The sequence below is a fragment of the Silene latifolia genome, chromosome 8, assembly GCF_048544455.1.
Source record: "Silene latifolia isolate original U9 population chromosome 8, ASM4854445v1, whole genome shotgun sequence".
Taxonomy (NCBI): domain Eukaryota; kingdom Viridiplantae; phylum Streptophyta; class Magnoliopsida; order Caryophyllales; family Caryophyllaceae; genus Silene; species Silene latifolia.
In genome coordinates, this window is record NC_133533.1 from 24,457,746 (window position 1) to 24,478,038 (window position 20,293).

Genomic DNA, 20,293 nt, shown 5'->3' on the forward strand with positions numbered 1-20,293 from the left:
GACAACATCTTAAATAATTCTCCTGTAAAGTGGATCTTGTAAAAAAAGTAAATTATAACAATAATAATAATCAAGCAAAACTTATACATTTCATTTCTCTTTATTCCTTATTAATGTTTATATTAAATTTCATAATAATGAAAAATGATGCTCAAAAGTCGTGAACCTTGATTGATATTTATGCCTATATTAATTTTGATAATAATGAAAAAAGGATGCTCAAAGGTCATAAAACGCATCCTCAATTCTTTATATATTTTTGATGGAAGACAAAATTTATAAGCCAAAAATTTTCTTATCTCTATCGTCAGTAGAACTAAATGTATCATTAAACTTTCCTATTATTCTATTAACATCAAGCCAAGTGTATTAAGGTTTTAAAATTATTAACTAATTTATTTACTTTTTATGTAAGTTCCATTGGGTTATGAAATGTTCATCACATTTTCAATTTCATCGTTTGTGTTTGTTTTGTTCTCATTAGGGGATATCAAGATTTGTGGTGTCTCCATTGGGTTAGAAGCCGTCTCTCTCTAAAAAAAATTAACTAGAGAAAAACCCTAATTTCTTCTTGCTGCTCCGCCGTCTTCACCATCCAAGCTTGCCTACCTCCTTCTTCCCCTACTTAATCGCAGGAGATGCGTTCGTCCCTTAGCCTATCTCCGACGATTAGTCACATCTCATATCCTTTTACCCCCCCAATTATTAAACTTGTTTCTTTCGTTTTTTTATGTTCAACCGCCGCCATCCCGCCGTTGTTCTGTCGCGGGGGTTGGGTCTGTCCTGACCTTCCTCCGGCGATGGTCTATCCCTCGGTCTTTATCTTGTTTTCCGGTATCCCTGCACCTCTTCTCCTTTGATTTGGTTTTTGACCCGACTGTTTTATGAACCTTCGGTTGGATCGTTGGAGGATCAGCCTGTTGTTGCCTCTCTCGGCGTCTTGATGCTTCGTCGGCCTGTTAGTTTGTTTCGTGGTTGCAGCTGAATTTTGTGTTCGCAGAGGGCTTTTATTGGCTTAGTTTTACCGTTTGTCTGGGGTTGTTTCCTCATTGTCGTCCTAGTCCTGTCGGTACCTTGTCATGTCACCACCTTTTTTCGTTGTCTATTCAGGGGTGATCCCCCCATTTCCCCCACCCCTGGGTCGATTGTCAGGTCTAGGAGTTTGTCTGGTTGTGTCGATGAGTCATCTCATCCGTCTGCGCTGCCTCGTCTTTTGCAGCTGCCTTTGGGTCCGACACGGTGATCACCCCATTCCCCCCACCTGTCATGCCCTCTGCTTTTTTCCTTAGTTTCGACCAGTTTCGTCCCTTGTTTTTGGCTGTTTGGTTGTTTGGCTATGGTCCTGGGAGGTGTCCCTTGGTGATTTGGGTTGCTTATTGGTGGTTTGATCCGCCTGATGTTTTGTTGGTGGGTCTTCTTGACCTGCTCCTGTTTTTTTGCAAGTGTGTCTTTGATGGTCTTGCGTCGGCCAGGTTGTCGAGTTGTCTGAGGCGTGGTTGTTTTGTTGTTCTGGTGCAAGTGGCTCATTTTGGTTTGGGTTCTCCTGTTGATAGTCAGGTCTTTTTTTTTATTTTCGGTTTGAGGAGGGTGGTTGCAGGGGTTTGTTTGTCTGTTGTGTGCGGTTTTGTCTCGGTGTTTTGGTTGGGTTTATTGATCCGGAGGTGATGGTCTAATTGGGTTTTCGTATGAGATGTGATGGGTAGGGTGAAGTTGGGGTTTGGCATTGCTATTGGGTAGCCTGGATGCGGTGGTCTCAACCTCACTTGTCTTTCATGAAAGGGTTAGCTTGGAATTGTAGGGGTCTTAATGATCCGCTTGCCCCTTCAATCCCTAAAATTAAAGCAATTTGTAGGTCGTTTCATAATAATTTAGATTTCGTCTTCCTTTCAGAAACTCAGTGTGATGTACGATCAATTGATGTTCTTTTGCGCCCTATGGGTTTTCTCCAGTCTGCTGGGTGTGATGCGGATGGTTTAAAGGGGGAGGGGGTTGTGGGTTGGATGGAAAAGCAGTTGTAAATTAGAATGTGTTTTTTTCCAGTCGCAATCTTATTATCCTCTTGGTTAATCAGTGTAAAGGTAGTTTGTGATATTTGTGTTGTATTTACGGTGAACCTGATCATTCTAAGAGGGGCGCTGTTTGGGAAGATTTTTCTCGTCATCTTAATTCCTTTGACAAACCTTTCTTGTTTTTTGGTGATTTCAACCAAGTTGAATTCTCGTCTGATAAGCTAGGTGGTAGTGATAAATTGATTAGAGGAGCAAACTTATTCTCATACTGGAAGAATGTACATTGTCTGATGGATATTCCTTTTAAGGGGCCTAGATTCACTTGGTGCAATAATAGGGATAATCCACATCGAATTTATGAAAGACTTGATAAGGGTTTTGCTTCTAATGATTGTCTCTCTTTATTCCCTAATACCTTTATCAAGCATATGCCTATTAAAATATCGGACCATGCTCCTATTATCCTCGATACAAACATGATTCTCCATACCAAGAAGAAAACTTACAGACTCGAGGCTTGGTGTTTTGACTATGCTGAATGTAGTGTCCTGGTTAAAGAAAATTGGGGAAGAAAAGATAAGGGTGATGCCTCTCTTGCTCTTTTGTCAAAATTACGTCATATAAACAACGCCTTCAGAATCTGGGCTTGTAACAAAAAAAATGAATGGGGTTTAAAGTGGCCGGAGTGCTTTCGATCAAGACTTGGAGTCTTATCTTTTGGATATTGAGAATGGTGGTGATACTACTAACTACGAATCTTGTCACAAAAAACTGATGGAATTCTCTATTGCTGTTGGCACTTATTGGCATCAACGTACCAAACTGAAATGAAATTGTGAGGGTGACACATGTACTAAATATTTTTTCAAGAGGGTTAAAGGACGATCAAGTGATAATCTTATCTTGGGTATTAAGAAGGAGTCTAATGAATGGACTTTTGATATGAAGGAGATTGGTGGTCTGTTTAATAAATACTTCTCTGATATCTTTAAGTCTGATGCTGAGCCAGAGAGTTTTGAGGACTACATAAATAATTACAGTTACTTATTTGATAATCTTAAGCGTAAAGTGGGCATGGAGGAAAGAGCCAAGTTAGGCCATATATACTCGAAAAATGAAGTTCGTCAGGCTGTTTTCCAATTGGGACCCTTAAAATCACCGGGTCCTGATGGGATCCCCGCGGCCTTCTACCAGAAGTATTGGTCTATTGTTAAGGATGATGTTATTAATGGAGCTCTCAATATTCTCAATTCGGGTACTGTTCTTAAGGAATTTAATAAAACCTTTATTGTCCTTATTCCGAAGAATGATTGCCCGGAGAGAGTTGGAGATTTTCGGCCGATTAGCCTCTGCAATGTTATTATGAAGGTTGTCACTAAGTGTATTGCTAATAGATTAAAAGGGGTTATGGATGATCTTGTTAGTCCTTTTCAAAGTGCCTTTGTCCCAAATAGAAGTATTGCGGATAATATTGATATTGCCCAAGAAATTCTTCACGTTATCAACCTAAGAGTTACGGTAAGAAGGGTATGATGGCTTTAAAGGCAGATATGAACAAAGCATATGATAGACTGAACTGGAATTTTATAAGAGGGGTGCTCTCTTACTTGAATTTGCCTAACCCTATGGTTCATCTTATCATGAGTACTATTGAATCTGTCTCTTATGAAATTCTGATTAATGGTGCTCCTATGGAAAATGTTGAACCTTGTTGTGAGATTAGGCAAGGTGATCCTTTATCCCCTTATATTTTCGCGCTCTGTACGGAAGTCCTATCTCAAATGATTCTCTATGCCCGGGAAGGTAACCTTATTAAGGGTATTAAGATATGTAAGAACGGTCCGGAAATCACCCACCTTTTGTTTGCAGAAGATTCACTCTTCTTTATTCGTGGTGACTATGGGGATATGGACTTTCTCATGAACATAATAGATGAATATTGTGCCGCCTCTGGACAATGCCTCAATAAAGATAAGTCCTCTATTCTCTTCAGTCCAAATTGCCCTCTTATGATGGTCAACAAGTGCTTGACTGATTTTAAATTTGCTCCTAAGCATGATCTTGGTAACTATCTTGGCTTACCAACGAGTATTGGGTCTTCTAAAAGGGAGTTATTTAAATTTCTTGTCGAAAAAACTAAAAGAAGGCTATCCTCCTGGAATAATATTCTTCTTTCTTCGGCCGGGAAACTGACTCTTATTCGTTCTGGTCTTTCTTCACTATCCCTTTTCTCTCTATCGGTATTTCGCATCCGGTAAGTGTAACATCAAAACTTCAGTCTTTGATGGTACATTTTTGGTGGAGTGGAACTAGAACCAATAAGTCTATTCATTGGTGTAGTAAAGAATTTCTTAGTAGGCCTGTGGGAGAAGGGGGCCTTGGTCTTCGTAATATTGGTTGCTTTAACCAAGCCCTCCTTGCCAAATCTGCTTGGACAATCTTATGTGTCCCGGGAAGCCTAATTAGTAAAGTTATTGGTCCCAAACTTGGTATCCAAGATGATTTTTTATTCCAGAATCGGTGGAAGGCTCCTCAGACGTCGTCATGGGCCCTCAAAAGCCTTGTCTGGGGTTCTGATCTTATCTACAACAACATTGCTTGGACAATTGGATCTTCATCTCGTCTTAATGCTTGGAAGAGTAAATGGATAGAGGGTTATAGTCTTCATGATCTTTGCGGGGATTCTTTTGACGCTCCTCCTGACTCCACACTCCTGGTAGGTGACCTTTATGACAATCACGGAAGATGGGATCTTTCCTCTCTTGGTTTTGATCCGGGTGAGGAAGTTACAGAGAAGATCTTTGCAACTTATATTCCGTGTCAACCTTCGAATGACTCCTTCTACTGGAAATTTTCTAAACATGGTCCCTTCACTATCAAGTCAGGATATTATGCTGCTAAGGCCTTATCTAATGGATCTACCACAGATGTTGATCGCTCTAGAATGTCTGCAACCATCGTGGCTTTTTGCAAATCAAAGCTCTGGAAGCTGCCTATTTCGAACAAACTAAGGGTGTTCTTATGGAAATTTTTAGCTAATGCCCTTCCCGTGGGTTCTGAATTCCTCAAACGCAAGATGGATTCGCGCTCTTCTTGTTCTCTTTACGAGGGCTTACCTTCTTGTGTGGAATCTATTTCTCATCTTTTCAGAGATTGTAGTTTTGCAAAGGCTCTTTGGTTTGGCTGCCCTTTAGGTATTGGACTCATTGGGGGTGGATATTGATGTCTGGATTTGGGTCATAAACTGGATCACATATTTCTTAGTTGGCCCAGACCCTAACTCTCTCCTTTTTCCTCTTATCGTTACCTTTTGGAGAATTTGGTGTTGTAGGAATGATATGGTCTTCAGGAGTCGTCGCCCTTGGCCTATGGGTACTCTCAACTCTATTCTTGGTGACATTCAGTGTATGAATGAGGCGTGTGCAATAAGGATGACAGCAACAGTCGTGCGTCTATGGTGGACTGCTCTTCTGATCTTGGATTAGCGAAGAGGATTAGAAACTCATTTCCCTTTTGGATTGTTGGTGGACCTGTGTGCGGAAATGTCTGCACAGTTAAGTGTGATGCTGCTTGGAGGGTTGATAGAAGTTCTGGCATGGGATGGTGCTTGTTGGACGGTGCTGGAACCTTAAGGAATACTGCGCATGCTCGCTCGTTTGCCTCTTCTGCCCTGCAAGCCGAAGGTCAGGCGACTATTAAGGCGCTAAAATGGGCCTTGGATGAAGGGTATCTTCATATTAGATTGGTTACGGATTGTCTTGTCTTGGTTATGCAGGTTGCTGGAGCGGAAAAGCCTATTCCGTCTATTACTTGTATTATCCAGGATATTAATTCTATTGCGTCTCATTTTCACTGTTTCTCTCTTAGTTTCTGTCCTAGGGAAGTAAATAGGATAGCTTATAATATTGCTCGTGAAGCTCTGTTGTAAGCTATGCTATTTGTTGCTGTCACAAAAAAAAAAAAAAGATTTGTGGTGTTGAGCTATTCAAAGGTAATACTCATTCTCTACGACTTCATTCTCATTCCCTTTTTCTTTCACTATTTAAGAGGAAACTTAAGTTAACAACTATAATATTGTATAAAACAAATTTTACAATTTTGTTGGTTAATTCAGACTAATTATTGAGTTACTTTTTTTATTATAGGGTCGATTCGTTGGAAAAAGAAGACTATATGAAGAAGTAAAATACTAGGATAGCTTAAATTGCTATATATTGGAGACTAACTACAAGATTGGCGACATCAACGTGAATGACTAATAGTTTTTTTCTTTTTTTTTTCAAATGTATATTTTTATTTTGGTATTTGTTTGTTTTTTTTTCCCATCATTTTACCTTCGAAAAAATAGCAATATTTACCTACTTTGACTTATTTAATTTATCGATTTTGATCTTTATGTTAACATGTAAACGCCTGTAATCTTAGTACGCAATCAATGATGAATTATTCATAAGGTGAGCTTATTATATGTTTTGATATTTTATAAAATTTCAATTAAAAACACTAGAAACATCACACTCAAAACAAAACATCCCGTGAATTTTACGGGCCACAAAGCTAGTTTTTAAAATGGAAAGGGATATGGTGGAAAAAATTGACAAAGTGTGTATAATGTAGTAAAATGTGGGTAGAATTTAACAATTATGTTAATTAACCAATATGGATCCACGTATTGTCGACTTTGTTTGAAGTTAGGCTAGTCATAAAGCCGTTGAATAATTCTCGAGCTTGTTGCCCTAACGTGAATTAGTCATCCTCACTTCATTCCTCAATAATTCATCTCAAATAGAACACACTTATACACTCACATCCCAAACCCATCATACCGTAGCCTCCAATCCACCTGATTGTCCCAACCTTTCGGCAAACCTCCCAAAGGTGCATTGCCGCTTTCTATTCAAGAAGAAATCATTGAAACGCCACCCCTTTTAAGAAAAATTATTCTCAACCACCAAATCATTCTCCCCAACCTCCAAATTTCTCCCTTCATTCACCCTCTCGTAAACTAACAGTTTTCCTTTTGAAATCTCCAAATGTGTCCAACTGTCAAAACCACCCCACCTCCTAAAGCACATTTCACCTCTTAAGAGAATTAACTAGTTTCACCAATTTGACTTATAAGTAGTGATGGACATATTCATGCCATCTGATCCCAACGAGGTCTAAAACCTAAAGGTCAAAGGCATAACTCAATCCAAGCTCGTCCATTATACTCAATTCAAAGACATTGTGCCACACTAACTATACTAGTCACTATTCGGAGGCTTCAATGTTACACTCACTTAATTGTTTTTATCCGAAACATATATTGTAATGTTTAAGAAGTTATAAATGTGCTAAGCAAAAAATCTCAAAGTAAATCATCTATATCTATCTATTCTATATCTTTCTATATAATAACATAAAAAAGGCATATTGAGCCTCTTTCATCTAGGATATGTATCTATACAATTATTTTTATTTTTATTTATTATGCAACTGTTAATAAAGATGGTAAACTATGTTTAGTGCACCCTTTTGCCTTTCATCTTCCCATAACTTACTCTTATGATAAATTTTTATTTAGTACACAACTATTAGTAAAACAATAGTAAAAAATGGTAAAACAATTTATTTTACTACACCAAAGCCTTTCATATTTCTCTAACTTACTCTCATCATAAATGAAAAAGGTACAGAATCCATCTTCTAGAGTATTTATATAATTTTTTATGATTTTTACTACACCCTTTAGCAAATTTCATAACGAATCTAACGATATGATTTTATAATTTTTTTCTAGAGTATTTTTTCATAAAAATCAAAGTCAAAGGTTTACCTCGTAAAACGAAAATGTCATATATAAAATAATGGAGGGAGTATAAAAGTTTCACAATTTCTCATAACATTTGATCTCTTCTCATTACCCAAAGCCATTTTTCTTCTTACCATTTTTCAAATTTCTTTTAGATGTTTGTGTTGCATGTTTAATTGTATTTAGGTACCTATTATAGGGCTTACAACAGTTGTTATGCTCGATGTTTTTATGTAATAATTTGATTTTTTTTTTAATATTTTGGTAGGTTATTCTACAAGTCGCTCCCTTTGATTTTGTTTCTTGACACAAGGTATTGACATTTTAACTCTCAGTTACTACTAATTTTATATTAACTAATATTGTGAATTTATTTGATAGTTTTACAATTTATAGAGTAACTTGATCTCTCTTGCACGTAGTACCGAATGAGTACACTACTACAAATCCAGGCAACTACAACGCCCCTTTAACAACGATTATTCACGAAAATCACAATAGACGTTGTAGAATGTATGGCGCGAATTTTACTAAAATCAATTACAACGGGTATGGTTATAAAAACCGTTGTTATTAGTTTTAACAACGGGTTACACATGAACAACCGTTGTTAATAATTTGGCGCAAAATTGGCGCAAAGTTAGTGAAAAGTAATCACAACGGTTATTTTTGAAACCCGTTGTTAAAACTTATTTAACAACGGGTGTTTTTTACAACCGTTGTTAAAACATATTTCACAGCGGTTGTTGTTTAATAACCGTTGTCAATACCTTCCATACTATAAACCACACAAACAGAAGTCTGCTGCAGCCACAAAACACAACCCTTAATACACAAACACAAACACAGCAGACAAACAAACACAAAACACACACACTCTCTTTCTCTCTTTCTCTCTTTCTCATCGTCGCTTTATCTTCTCGCCGTCACTGTTGATTTCATCGTCTATTACGTTCTGTATTTATCAGGTAAATCTCGCCGTCACTGTTAGTTTCATCGTCATTATTTTCTTTTTCTATTTATTTCTTTTGCATGTATGTGTTTTTATCGACCATTATGTTATTTGTTTAACTATTGTTCGCATAATTAGTTAGTAAAACAATGAAGAAGCAAGATGAAGAAGCAAGATAAACATAATTAATATATATATATATATTTATAAATACATAAATTAAAAAAAAAAAATTACATATATAAAAATGCAATTCTTATATTTTCATAGAGGATCTTATTCTGCTCTATCGTATCCGTCCTCTCCTCCTTGGCTATTTGGAGGTTCCGTTCGGCAGATTGCTATATCGTCATATAGCCGCAATCTTTCCGCTCCGTCAAGCCATCTTCTTTGGCGTGCTTGATGCGGATCGAGCATCCGCAAGGTAGCTCTGAAACTTTCCTCAATATGGAGGAACCGGCGGATGAAGCTGTTGTTGTTCTCGATCATGGTAAGAGTCTTAAGGATGAAATCATTCATTTTGTTGGAGTTTTTGGAGTTTGTTTTGAAAGATTAAGTAGAGTTTGTTTTAGCAGTTAGGGTTTGGAGATGAATATATTGAGATAATGGAAATGTTAGTTGAGATAATGCAATGTATTTATACTAAGCAATGTGTGGGTTGAGTTGTTTTTTAATTAATATATATGTTAGGAAGTTGTGCCATAATCATCATCATATCTCTCAATGCTGCTTCAAATCTTATTACTAACCCTTCTCATTCCATATTATCCGTTCATATGTACAGTGATGTCAGTAATAATGCATGCATCGGAATTCTAACGGGCCGTAATTATGCATGCATCTAGTAATATTTAATTTTTTATTTTTTTATTTTTAAAGAACAAACAACAACGGTTATTTACAAACAACCCGTTGTCTTTAGTTATAACAACGGTTTTGTATATTAAAACCCGTTGTTATAACTTTCCCCCCAAAATTGAGTCACACTTTCCACAACGGGTTTTTATACTTAAAACCGTTGTTAATATTTTTAACAACGGTTTCCTTAAGAAAACCAACCGTTGTTAAAACCTTTTATAACGGACGCTTTAACAACGTCCGCTTTTTTATACAACAACGGTTTTTGACCGTTGTTATAGCGTGTATTTGTAGTAGTGGTATAATGGATTGAGATTATGATGTGTTAACATTTATTAAATTCACGTTTTTATATAATATTATATTTGTTACGCTATCTCCTTTTCTTAGGTCTTTGTTTTTTCTTTCTAGTAGTCTTGAATTATTAACTCTATTTCTCATAAGTTGTCAATGCCACTACAAAAAAACGTTTCGATGCAACGGACACATTGCGACGGGAGATTAATCCGTAGCAAATTTAAAGCTGCGACGGATCCTGCGACGGACCTCAGAATGTGCGACGGATTTTCCGTTGCAGCATATTTTCCCAGACCGCCAAATTTTCTGACATGGCAGGAAGGGCTGCGACGGAATTTCCGTTGCTATATTAAAATAATAATAAATTCTGCGACGGAAATTCCGTCGCTGCATTAAAATAATATTTTTCCTGCGACGGAAATTCCGTCGCAGGCTTTTTTAATGTCCACCTGTACAGCTCTTAACACGCTGGAAAAATATTATTATTTTATTCCTGCGACGGAATTTCCGTCGCAGGATTTATTATTATTTTATTCTTGCGACGGAAATTCCGTCGCAGGAATTCTTTATACCGGCAGCAGCGAAACCCGTCTCCCTCATTATCACTCTTCAATTATTTTACCCAAAAATCCCTAAAACCCGTCTCCCTCAATCCCACCACCACCACTCCCACCACCACCACTGCTACCACCACCCTACTCCCCAAATCACTCCTCCTATTTCTCCTTTCCCTTTCCCCCTTTCTTCTTCTTTTCCCTTTCTTCTCCTTTCCCCTTTCCCCTTTTTTCTGCCGCCTGCCGCCGCCGCCTGCTGCTGCCTGCCACCGCCGTTCCTCCCTCCCCTTGTCTCCTTCTCTTAATTAATATAAGGTTTGTTTAATTTATTTTACTATTTTGATTAATTAGGGTTTATGGTTATTGTTTTGATTAATTATGATTAGTTTAGGATGCTTAGTATTATTAGGATAGTTTAGTTTAGTTGAAAGCCAATTTAGGATGCATGTTTAGTATTATTAAGATTGTTTAGTTTAGTTGAAAGCCAATTTAGGATGTTTAGTATTATTAGGATAGTTTAATTTAGTTAAAAGCCAATTTAGGATGTTTAAATCAATTTTATAATGCTTAGTTTAATTAAGTTTAGGATTGTTAAAATAAATTAGTTTAATTAATATCCAATTTAGAATGTTTAGGATTATTAGGGTAGTTTAATTTAGTTAAAAGCCAATTTAGGACGTTTAAATCAATTTTATAATGCTTAGTTTAATTAAGTTTAGGATTGTTAAAATAAATTAGTTTAATTAATATCCAATTTAGAATGTTTAGGATTATTTGGTAGTTTAATTTAGTTAAAAGTCAATTTAGGATGTTTAAACCAATTTTAGGATGCGTAGTTTAATTAAGTTTAGGATTATTAAAATGATTTAGTTTAATTAAAAGACAATTAGGATATTTAGGACTATTAGGGTAGTTAATTTAGTTTAGTTAAAAGCCAATTTATGATGTTTAAACCAATTTTAGGATGCTTACTCTACTTTTGCTTAGTTTTATAAGGTTTATTAGTAATTATTAAGTTTGTTTTGATAAGTTGTGTACATTTGTGTCATGTGTATTTTTTTTTACAAATATTAATCCATCTTATGCTTGTGTTGTGATTGTTAATATATTTTTGACCTAGTACCCGTTCACGGATTACACATTAGGTGTAATTCTTGAATAGTTCCCGTTTTGGAACTGTCTTTGAATCTTTTATGCCATTTAGGTGGTAAATACTCAATTTTTTTCTTGATTGTTATGAGACAAAATTTGGTTGACATTTCCTTTAATGTTCTCCGAATACATATGTAGAGTGAGAATTCATTCTAAATAATGTATTTGGAGAACTGTAAGGAAGTGCTGCCGAATTTTTGTCTCATTACAATCAAGAAAAAAAATTGGGTATTTACTAATGGTATGAAAGATTCAAAGATGGGTTTAGGTTGGAGAGATAAGGACCCCAATACAGAAAGTATTTTTTTGCAGGTTGTGGTTGTGGTTGTGGTTGTGGTTGTGGTTGTGGTTGTTGTTGTTGTTGTTGTTGTTGTTGTGGTCATCGTTGTTGTTGTTGTTGTTGTTGTTGTTGTTGTTGTTGTTGTTGTTGTTGTTGTTGTTGTTGTTGTTGTTGTTGTTGTTGTTTAGGTTGGAGAGATAAGGACCCCAATACAGAAAGTATTTTTTTGCAGGTTGTGGTTGTGGTTGTGGTTGTGGTTGTTGTTGTTGTTGTTGCTGTTGTTGTTGTGGTCATCGTTGTTGTTGTTGTTGTTGTTGTTTGAAAGATTCAAAGATGGGTTTATGAATGCTCTTACCATTTTTATTAATAATTTTTATTTACTAATATATATGTAGATTTGCAATGAAGAGATTAGAACGAAACTGGATGTATCAAAGGTTGGATTCCAATAAAAAATTAAGGAAGGAATTCGTAATAGGGGTTAATAAATTCATTGATTATGTTAAGCAACAAGACGAATGCATTAAAATTAAAGAAATTAGGTGTCCATGTAGTAAGTGCAAAAATAAAAAGTATTTAGTTGAACAAGAAGTACGAAAATATCTTGGTCTAAAGCGTTTTTGTGACAACTATTATGATTGGGTGTGTCACGGAGAGAAATTCCCCGTTGAGGAAGAGGAAATGGCAATGCCCTCTGACAATCCTTATAGGGATATGGTAGAGGATGCGTTGCGCGATAACATTGATCAAATTAGGGAAGAAGCTCTTAATGCCGAGGTGGTTGATGAATCTCCAAATCCCAATGTATTAGCCTTTTTTCAAATGTTAAAACGTGCCGAGCAACCTGTCTACGAGGGATGTCGACTCTCATTGCTACAGTCGGCTGCAAGGCTTGTCACTCTGAAATGTGAATTCAACTTAGCCCATAAATGTGTAGATGATTTCACGTCACTCATGGGAGACCTTCTTCCTCAAGATCATATTTTGATGCGTAACTTCGATGAAACCAAAAATATTCTCAAAGCTCTTCAGCTTCCTCATGAAAAGATAGATGCATGTTTTAATGGATGTCTGCTTTTTTGGATGGATGACGCTCTTCTTGACAAGTGTAGAAAATGTGGTAGAGCTAGGTACAAAAGTGCAAAGAATGCAAATGGCAAAAGGGTCCCCGGAAATTTCTTAAATTATTTCCCAATAGGGCCACGTTTGCAACGAATTTATGCCACAAAAAACCTCACGGAACAAATGCGTTGGCATTATGAAAACCTCCGAGTTAGTGGGACAATGTCTCATCCAAGTGACAGTGAGGCTTGGAAACATTTTGATCATCTTCATCCTTCTTTTGCATCTGAGCCTCGGAATGTTAGACTTGGAGTTTGCACCGATGGTTTCTCGGCTTTTGGGCCATTCGGGAACTTGTATTCATGCTGGCCGGTGATGCTTACACCTTACAATTTACCACCCTGGCTATGCATGAAAAGACAATTTATGTTCTTAACATTAATTATTCCTGGACCAAAGAGTCCCAAACAAAACCTTGACGTCTATTTACAACCTCTAATTTACGAGTTGAAGCAATTGTGGGACACGAGATTGTTTACATATGACGTGTCTAGGAAACAAAACTTCGACTTAAGAGCCGCACTCCTATGGACGATCAACGACTTTCCTGCTTATGGCATGTTATCTGGTTGGTCAACTGCTGGTGAGAATGCATGTCCATGTTGTACGAAAAAAGAGACTAAATCGATTTGCTTCAGCATAGCAGAAAATGGAGTTGGTTTGATTGTCATAGACAATATTTAGACATTGATCATACTTTTCGCAAGGATAAGGTCCACTTTCGAAAAGGAAGAATAGAGAACGATGTTGCTGGAACGAGGTTATCGGGCGAACAAGTGTGGGAATGTGTGAAAGATTTACCAAAAATCGTGGATGCATCTGACCATGAATTAAGAACGGTTAAAGCGAAACGAATTGGGTGGTGGAAACAAAGTAATTTTTGGGAGCTTCCATATTGGAGCACACTACTAATTCGACATAACCTTGATGTCATGCATATTGAGAATTTTTTTTCAAACAACTAATTCACACGGTGATGGATAGAAAAGATAAGACAACCTTGAACCCAAATGCACAAAAAGACATGTTACAACTTTGTTCAAGGTCGCGAAAGGTGGATTCAGTCGTTTTGAAAAAAGAGCAGAAGAAAGTGTTGTGTGATTGGATATGTAATTTAAAGTTTCCAGACGGCTATGCTTCAGATTTGAGAAGATGTGTCGATATGAATGAGTTGAAGTTACATGGCTTGAAAAGCCATGACTGTCATGTGTTTATGGAGCGTTTACTGCCGGTTGCTTTAAGGCACCTTCTCCCTAAAAATGAGTGGAATGCCATAACTGAGATTAGTCAATTTTTCAGAGACTTGTGCACTTCATTAGTAATAATTGAAAAAATAACAAGTCTCGAGAAAAATATTGTCGAGATAATCTGCAAATTGGAAAAAATACTTCCACCTTCATTTTTTAACTCAATGGAACATCTGCCAATTCATTTGCCATATGAAGTGAAAGTGGGTGGTCCTGTGCAATATAGGTGGATGTATCCTTTTGAGAGGTAATATCAATTATCTTTTACAGCCTTTTAAGGTTATTACTTAATGTCATTCATTCTTAACCAATTTTTTTGTAGGTTCTTGAATCATTTGAAACAAAAAATTGGAAATAAAGCTCGTGTTCAAGGGTCATTATGCAACGCATATTTGCTTGAAGAAATAGCAAATTTTTGTTCTTTTTACTTTGAAGAACATATAGACACGAAGGCAAAAGACCTTGACATAGGTCAGAAAAAGCCCAAGTATTCTACCTTGCCCGAGCTATTTCAAGATCATGAGGGCAGTACTTCTGGAAAATGTCGTGAAATATTTTTGAAAGATAACGAATATGAACGTGCACACCTCTATGTTTTATCTAATTGTGATTCTGATGAGTTGAAACGTATGGAAAGGTAGGTGAAAAAATTTTTAATTTTAAATGTTATTTCAATAGTAAAAGATGCAAAAATTAATTCAAAACTTCATTCGGCATTTTTGAATAGGTTGTTTGAGGATTACATCAAAAGAGAATATCCTGAGGTTTCTATGGCCGAGGATATTTGAAACAAATTTGAAACAAAATTCCCTGACTGGCTTAGAGGTCAAGTAAGTAAATAATATATATATTCTATAATGCTTATTTAAATTATATTATTATTTGGTAAATAATTGGTTCATTATCATTAATACCAGGTAAATAATTTAAAAGATCCAGTTGTAGTTGCCTTAGCAAAGGGACCTTCAAGAAAAGTAAGAACATGGAAGCGTTATTCCATCAATGGTTATAAATTTCGAGCTTTCATAGATGGGAAAGATTTAGAAAAGTCGACAATTAACAATGGACTGTGTGTGTTCGAGTGAAGGAGCTGACTACTATGGAACCCTAAATAAAGTTGTTGAGTTGTCTTATAGTGGCGAGAAAAACCCTTACAACGTTATTTTATTCAAATGTAATTGGATAGATAACTCAGAAAGAGGAATGCAAGTACATAAGGAATATAAACTTGTGGATGTTAATCAGAGCAAAAAATTTCCAAAATATGACCCATTTGTGTTAGCATATCAAGTGGAACAAGTTTGCTATGCTCCTTATCTAAATATCAAAAGAGATAAAGATCAGTGGTCAGCAGTATTTAAAATAAAGGCAAGATCACAAGTTGATGCTCCTACTGATGAATCTATCTTTCAAGAAGATGTTAATAATGGTGATACAACATTGGTGATGCGTGTCCTAAATGTGATGTTTTACACCCTCTTTTACACGCATTTCAGAGCTCATTTGTGTAGTTTATGCTACTATTTTTCCTATTTCCGTCTACTTTTGTGTTTTTGTGTAATATTGCAGAAATGTGAAGAATCCAGCGGGAAATGAGCCAAATCCATCCCCGAGTACTTAACATATTATTTGACATGAAGTATTTACTCGGGAAGCAAACTTGGTGCGCGTATCGAGGCCCGAAAGACGAATTTACGAAGCTCTTGGAGCCAAGTACCTGTTGAAGTGGTCGATAGACTGATGCTCTTGGTCGATAGACCAGAGTACGATTATCAGAAGCTACTGTACAGAGAGGGTTGGCCGATCGACTGGTCACAGTGGTCGATCGACCACACCGTGATTCTGACGCAAATTTGGAAAACGAGAAAGCCCAATGTAATTAGGTTTTTAGAATAATAGTTACGTAAGACTATCTATATAACGTAACCGGAGGTTTTCAGAAAAGGGATCGAATTTTATTAGGGTTCAATACACAGGAGTTGAATCTTGGATTATTTCATTAGTTTTCATCAATAAAATTTTTCTTATGCATTGAGTTTTGGTCTTTTCTTCTTCAATTCTTCTTCACGGTATTCCCCTGTTCCTTTGTTCAGTTTTGTTGCTTTAATTTCTTCCGTAGTTTAGAATTGCTAGTTTAGATTTCCCAAAGCCAAATTATCATTTCATGTTAATTGTTTATTTAGTGAATTTAATTATGAATTCGTTTGCTTTATGATGTGACCATAATTAGCGCATATTTAGTCCCCTAATTGAGCCTATTTTGCATACTATTATAGCATTTCATGGCCATTTTATCCGTCAAAACCTTCCTATTTGCTTTTCTATCGAATTTCATATGTTTTGTAGAAAAGGAGATAATAAGGCGGAAATTCCCGTCTTTCGTGCATATTTGGAAGCTTATTGATGATATTAGATGGACTAGTATGAAGAGGAGGCAAGAATGATGACCAATGATGTAGGAATAAAGAGTATAAAGAAGGGTCATAAGGTTTAAAGCAAGGAGGAAAAGCAAGGAAGGCATTGCATGAAGAAATCGCTCGAAACGCAAACCAAGGGTTGCTCATTTGGCTCTGAAAATATGCTAGATGGAACGGCGTCGAAAAAACAAGCGATCTAGGCTTTTGAATCACTCAATAGGAGTCCAGGATGAGAAAATGACGTCCGTTTTACAATCCGAGCTCAAGATACAACTCAACCCGCTCGGGTCAAATTCAACCCGCTCGGGTTGAAGCCCAAGACGCCCATATTTCGCTCGGGACGAGCGGATTCCTCCTTGCTACAATCCGAGCGTCTTGCTCAAGGATCCGCTCGGATTCCCCTACAATCCGCCCGGATTGTCCCAATCCGCCCGTCTTCCCTAATCCGCCCGGATTGTCCCCAATCCGCCCGTCTTGTTAGTGGGAAAAACAAGAAAATTGCTGGAAGAGAATCCGCCCGGATTCCTACAATCCGCTCGGATTCCCCTCGCCGATCCGAGCGTCTTGCCCAAGAATCCGCTCGGATTCCTCAGCCCCAGATCCGCCGTCCCGACTCCCATCCGCACGGATCAAAGACAAAGACGTTTTCATTCCTCAAGCATCGATAAGAGAAGCCCTTCTCTCGGATAATCCCGGAGGCTCCTTGCTCAACTTAAAAGTGTAATTACTAGTTTAGCCCTTAGTTAACCCTAATGCATCCACCTAATTTCTACTATAAATACCCCATTTGTAAATAATCAAAGGCATCTCTTTATGTTATTTTTAGGGTAGAAAATCCTTCTTTAGATTAGATTAGGAGTAGATTAGAATAGATTACTCTTTAATCTTTCCACAAATTACACATTAATCTCTCCTTAATTATTATTCAAGTTTATTATTCAAGTTTATTATTGGGTAATTGAAGATTATTGGGGTATTATTGGGAGATTGACAACCTTCCATCAATCATCAAGTTCTTCTATTATTCTTTGCATTATTATTTGGATCATCTTAAGTTGGTATAATTCCTTTACTCTTTTATCTTTATTGTTCATTTCTTCATTCTATTATCATGTTTATACTTGTTGTGATGATTGACACCATTAATGACATGTTTCCCATGATAATGAGTGAGTAGTCTCTTAGCTAGGATTAGTGGGTAATTAAGGGAAACCAACATGGGATTGATTCATGCTTAATCTAATATGTTTTCATAATCAAATTGCTTGCTTGTAGTGATGTCAAATTTATGCACATGTTATGTTTGATGAAATGCTAAGCCTATGAATCCTTGCATTTTTACCATCTCTTATCTACTCAACTTGACTTGTAAGATATAAACCAACTCGAGTCTTGTTAGACCATGCATAGAAGTTGAATAGGAGGAAAGTAAGTCGACTTGTAGGTGTTGTACAATCTAATCGATTCGGCTCCGGGACCCAACCCTTCCTATGAACCGTAAGACATAACCCAACTCGGTTCCTCCACAACATTAATTGCTTGCAACCTTGTAAACATGTTTGTATGATCAACACCATGAATCCCCCATGACCCCATGATATCCTAGCCCTTTTAATCAATTGTTTACATCTTTCCTTTCATTGTTTGTTCTACTATATTGCTTTTATTAGTCTAGAAACAACTACAAACCCAAACAAATTGTGACACTAGCATAAATTGAGATAGATAGACTTAGAACCCAAAGCACACCGTCCCATGGATCGACCTCGACTTACCGCTAACTAGTTGTATGTTGAGTATTATAAATGTGTTTGATTGAGAGCCACGACGACACTCTCATCAAAATGGCGCCGTTGCCGGGGATGGTGCTATGTGATTAAGTTCTTACTTGTTTGTCTATTTTAATTTTGCTTTCACCTTGAGGAACTTGTTCCTCAAGGATTGTTCTTACCATTTTTGTGTAGTTTCCATTGCTTGTAGTTGTTTCCTTGTCTTAGCTATGATGGCTCAAGACTTGACATATGGAGTATGTGGTGGATCTTTTGAGTATGACTATGGGTATGGGGAGTTTGAGGAGCAAGTCAACACAAACCTACCTTATTATTTGTACAACGAAAATCCTAACCACTACCCCAATTTTTTCCACCAAAATCACCACACCCAATATCAACAACAACCATCCACCCAAAACTCACTTTACAATGAATTCCAAATGTCACAATACAACCACTTTCACACCTACCCACAACAAGGAGATGAACCCATTGAAAATGTGATTCTCCAAATGATGGGAGACCAACAAAACTTCTTCAAACAAATTCTAGAGGAGAGCCAAAAGGGGGACAATGTTCTTCAAGGCATTGTTGCCCAATGTGAGGAGTTGGAGATTCAAATTTCCCAAGTGAGAGAATCCCAAGAAATCACCCCCCACCACTCCTTGGACATTGACCATGAATGTGAGTTTGAAGGAGTTACCTTTGATGAGAAGTGGGAAGAGCCAATCTCTTTAAGCTCTTGTGAGTATGAAAGTGTGGTATTTGATGATGAAGACATGAGGTTGAGTAAGCCAAATACTCTTAGCCTTTGTGAGTATGAGGGTGTGTCATTTGATGTGGATGTTGAGGTGTTGGAGGAAGAATTAATGAAGAAGAATGAAGCCCCCATTTATGATTCTTATGGAGATAGCGATGATGACGAGCCTAAGGGATGGACATGTAATATCACCTTGCTTGAGGAGCCTATCCTTGAGACATTTGAGATACCCTACCATGAAGAAGAATGTCCTTTCCCTATTTCTCATGAAGACTACTTGACACCTACCATGGAGCCAATGATTGTTGAAGAAGATATGGTGGACCTTCTTCAAAAGGTCAAAACATCATACAAAAGCTACTTGGTGAAAAAGCTCAAAGAGAAGCTTGCTCGAGAAGCTACTTGTGGGAATTTGGCACCCACAATAACGACTTCTAAAGAACCCCATCATCAAAGTTATGACAATTCTCCTTCCACCTTGGAAGGATTGAATAATCAAAATGCTATCATCGTCACCAAAGTTGAGAAAGAAGGTAGTGAGTGGAAGTCTCCGGGCAACCATGAACCATACTTCTTACCTTATGATGAGAAGAATCATGGGCTAATTGGTTTGAAGCATTGGGAAAGCTCAAGTGCTAAGGGTAAGGTGAAGAAGAGGATATATGACAAAGTTCCTTGGCCAAATTTCATGTTCAAGTGGAGCAACCCATACATATGCTTATTTGGAGCTTGTTCTCAAGCTTTTGATCTTCTACTAAGAGCCTTGAGCTCTATGGACAAGAACCTTTACAATTTGAACATAGTTTGGTGGAGTCCTACCTCAAACCACCATTTGTAAGATACCCTTTCCCTTGACCTTGCATATACATTTAGCTTGCATTTGTATTTTATTTCATATTGCATTTACATTAGTGAGTTCATATAGTATAGTTGCATTGTAATATATCCCACATGATTCATGTAGATAGTTGCATATAGACTAGAATTCATGCATAATCACTAATGACTAAACCTATTTCTTTTCTACACTAGAAATAGTGTTTAAATCGGTTTGGGGAGGTTTGATCATAAGTGACCAT

The 20,293-nt window shown here is 37.0% G+C and overlaps 1 protein-coding gene across 1 annotated transcript; it reads left to right on the forward strand.

Annotated features, from left to right (window-relative positions):
* Positions 1–1,772: 1,772 nt before the first annotated feature.
* Positions 1,773–3,542, forward strand: LOC141594872 (uncharacterized). The gene is made up of 3 exons (XM_074414858.1): positions 1,773–2,014; positions 2,131–2,560; positions 2,880–3,542. The coding sequence occupies exons 1-3, from the start codon at positions 1,773–1,775 to the stop codon at positions 3,540–3,542; spliced, it is 1,335 nt and encodes a 444-aa protein (XP_074270959.1).
* The last annotated feature ends 16,751 nt before the right edge of the window (positions 3,543–20,293 follow it).